Source organism: Nanorana parkeri, unplaced genomic scaffold, assembly GCF_000935625.1.
Source record: "Nanorana parkeri isolate BGI_ZX_2015 unplaced genomic scaffold, ASM93562v1 scaffold4863, whole genome shotgun sequence".
NCBI classification, from domain to species: domain Eukaryota; kingdom Metazoa; phylum Chordata; class Amphibia; order Anura; family Dicroglossidae; genus Nanorana; species Nanorana parkeri.
In genome coordinates this window covers 308-4090 of record NW_017311125.1, presented here as the reverse complement: position 1 = coordinate 4090, position 3783 = coordinate 308, and the positions used below count along the sequence as shown (strand labels likewise).

General features: G+C 56.0%; 1 protein-coding gene across 1 annotated transcript in view; it reads right to left on the bottom strand.

Annotated features, from left to right (window-relative positions):
- Positions 1–452: 452 nt before the first annotated feature.
- The window catches only part of LOC108804038 (plasma membrane calcium-transporting ATPase 2-like), a gene marked incomplete at its 3' end in the record, with an annotated part of 3603 nt that continues 272 nt past the window's right edge, over positions 453–3783 (bottom strand). Inside the window, exons 2-3 of the mRNA XM_018575806.1 lie at positions 1163–1376; positions 453–664 (exon numbers count right to left, since the gene is read on the bottom strand). Coding sequence (XP_018431308.1) covers positions 453–664; positions 1163–1376 — 426 coding nt within the window. The remainder of the gene's footprint in view (positions 665–1162; positions 1377–3783) is intronic.

Sequence of the window (3783 nt, the reverse complement as noted above, 5' to 3'; positions counted from 1 at the left end):
TGCGCTGGCTGTACGGTAACTACCCCGGCTGTACGGTAACTACCCCGGCTGTACAGTAACTGCGCCGGCTGTACAGTAACTACCCCTGCTGTACGGTAACTACCCCCCTGCTGTACAGTAATAGCCTCCAAGCCTCTGTTTGTAAGTCGGGGACTTCCTGTACTGGAAGGGAATTGCAGGATGCTCCCCCTGGCGGCTCGCCGGACCTCCTCATGTGACTAACCAATGGCAAGGCCTGGAAGAGTGACGGCCGCATTCAGGGCTGCAATGTGCACATAGAGCCGCCTGGATTTGGGGCTCCGGAGGGGATTGGGGTTCACTTTCCTGCACTGCAATGAAAAGCTGCTGCAGCTCGGAGCCTCTTACCCCCACTTATTGCCCCCTCTATATAGGAGACCCCCTTCATGGGGGAAGGGACGCACATTGTCAGCCCATGCGTAGACTGGCATTACCTGGATCCCGAAGGTGCCGATGACGATGACGCAGAAGATGGGGTTCCGGTATATTCCATCAAACACGTTGCGCTCGCCGTGGATCTTGCGCGCGTTGATCTCGTTGAAGAGTTGCATCATGACGAACGTGTTGAAGATGATGGTGTAATGTTCTGAGGGCGGGGCATGCAGGGGGGCGTGTCTTCCACTATCGATACTGAAGATGCTTTCTCCTACAACCACAATGTGTTATTAATGATGGCCGACCTCACAAAGTGTCATCCTCATCCTCCAAACCTGCTCATCATCATCCTCCTCCTCATCATCCTCCTCCTCCTCATCATCCTCCTCCTCATCCTCCTCCTCCTCCTCATCCTCACCCTCCTCATCATCATCCTCCTCCTCATCATCATCCTCCTCATCATCATCCTCCTCCTCATCATCCTCCTCCTCCTCATCATCCTCCTCCTCCTTATCATCATCCTCCTCCTCATCATCGTCCTCCTCCTCATCATGCTCCTCCTCCTCATCATCCTCCTCCTCTTCATCATCCTCCTCCTCCTCATCATCATCCTCCTCCTCATCATCCTCCTCCTCCTCATCATCCTCCTCCTCTTCATCCTCCTCCTCATCATGCTCCTCCTCATCATCATCCTCCTCCTCCTCTTCATCCTCCTCCTCCTCATCATCATCCTCCTCATCATCCTCCTCCTCCTACTCCGCAGTCTTACCAGCAAATAGCAGCGTGAAGATGAGGGTCAGCTGGTAGAGGGCGTGGCCCAGAATATTCTTCATCATGGTGCGGGAGATGAGCGGCTTGTTCCGGCCGTACGGTTTGCGCAGCAGAAGAGACTCTGTAGGCGGTTCCGTCGCCAACGCAAGAGACGCAAACGTGTCCATAATGAGGTTCACCCACAACATCTGCACGGCCTTCAGGGGGGAGTCCTGCAACGACCAATCACATACAACATACAGAGATAGCTCCTCCCCCACGGGGCAGAATCATACCGGAAGGGTCACCGCTAGGGGGGCAGAATCATACCGGAAGGGTCACCGCTATGGGGCAGAATCATACTGGAAGTGTCATCACTAGGGGGGCAGAATCATACCGGAAGGGTCATCCCTAGGGGGGCAGAATCATACCGGAAGGGTCACCGCTATGGGGCAGAATCATACTGGAAGTGTCATCACTAGGGGGGCAGAATCATACCGGAAGGGTCATCCCTAGGGGGGCAGAATCATACCGGAAGGGTCACCGCTAGGGGGCAGAATCATACTGGAAGTGTCATCACTAGGGGGGCAGAATCATACCGGAAGGGTCATCCCTAGGGGGGCAGAATCATACTGGAAGGGTCATCGCTAGGGGGCAGAATCATACCGGAAGGGTCATCCCTAGGGGGCAGAATCATACTGGAAGTGTCATCACTAGGGGGCAGAATCATACCGGAAGGGTCACCGCTAGGGGGCAGAATCATACCGGAAGGGTCACCGCTATGGGGCAGAATCATACTGGAAGTGTCATCACTAGGGGGGCAGAATCATACCGGAAGGGTCACCGCTATGGGGCAGAATCATACTGGAAGTGTCATCACTAGGGGGGCAGAATCATACCGGAAGGGTCACCGCTATGGGGCAGAATCATACTGGAAGTGTCATCGCTAGGGGGGCAGAATCATACCGGAAGGGTCATCGCTAGGGGGCAGAATCATACCGGAAGGGTCATCGCTAGGGGGCAGAATCATACCGGAAGGGTCATCGCTAGGGGGCAGAATCATACCGGAAGGGTCATCGCTAGGGGGCAGAATCATACCGGAAGGGTCATCGCTAGGGGGCAGAATCATACCGGAAGGGTCATCGCTAGGGGGCAGAATCATACCGGAAGGGTCATCGCTAGGGGGCAGAATCATACCGGAAGGGTCATCGCTAGGGGGCAGAATCATACCGGAAGGGTCATCGCTAGGGGGCAGAATCATACCGGAAGGGTCATCGCTAGGGGGCAGAATCATACCGGAAGGGTCATCGCTAGGGGGCAGAATCATACCGGAAGGGTCATCGCTAGGGGGCAGAATCATACCGGAAGGGTCATCGCTAGGGGGCAGAATCATACCGGAAGGGTCATCGCTAGGGGGCAGAATCATACCGGAAGGGTCATCGCTAGGGGGCAGAATCATACCGGAAGGGTCATCGCTAGGGGGCAGAATCATACCGGAAGGGTCATCGCTAGGGGGCAGAATCATACCGGAAGGGTCATCGCTAGGGGGCAGAATCATACCGGAAGGGTCATCGCTAGGGGGCAGAATCATACCGGAAGGGTCATCGCTAGGGGGCAGAATCATACCGGAAGGGTCATCGCTAGGGGGCAGAATCATACCGGAAGGGTCATCGCTAGGGGGCAGAATCATACCGGAAGGGTCATCGCTAGGGGGCAGAATCATACCGGAAGGGTCATCGCTAGGGGGCAGAATCATACCGGAAGGGTCATCGCTAGGGGGCAGAATCATACCGGAAGGGTCATCGCTAGGGGGCAGAATCATACCGGAAGGGTCATCGCTAGGGGGCAGAATCATACCGGAAGGGTCATCGCTAGGGGGCAGAATCATACCGGAAGGGTCACCGCTAGGGGGCAGAATCATACCGGAAGGGTCATCTCTAGGGGGGCAGAATCATACCGGAAGGGTCACCGCTAGGGGGGCAGAATCATACCGGAAGGGTCATCTCTAGGGGGGCAGAATCATACCGGAAGGGTCATCGCTAGGGGGCAGAATCATACCGGAAGGGTCATCTCTAGGGGGGCAGAATCATACCGGAAGGGTCACCGCTAGGGGGCAGAATCATACCGGAAGGGTCATCACTAGGGGGGCAGAATCATACCTGAAGGGTCATGGCTAGGGGGCAGAATCATACCGGAAGGGTCATCACTAGGGGGGCAGAATCATACCTGAAGGGTCATGGCTAGGGGGCAGCATCCTACCCGAAGAGTTGTGGCATGGTGGGGGGCAGAATCATACCTGAAGGGTCATGGCTAGGGGGCAGAATCATACCGGAAGGGTCATGGCTAGGGGGCAGAATCATACCGGAAGGGTCATCACTAGGGGGGCAGAATCATACAGGAAGGGTCATCACTAGGGGGGCAGAATCATACCGGAAGGGTCATGGCTAGGGGGCAGCGTGCCGTGTAACATACTGATACATATGAAGGTTGCGGAGATCCGTGTTCCGGGGGAAGTTTGATCCTACGGACCCGCGTGGTGTCATCTCCGGGGACTCCTTTGGCAGTTATGATCGAGGACACACGGCATGGAGCTCCTGACACAATGCTCTCCCTGCCTGCGTATAGTGCTGTGTGGCCCCG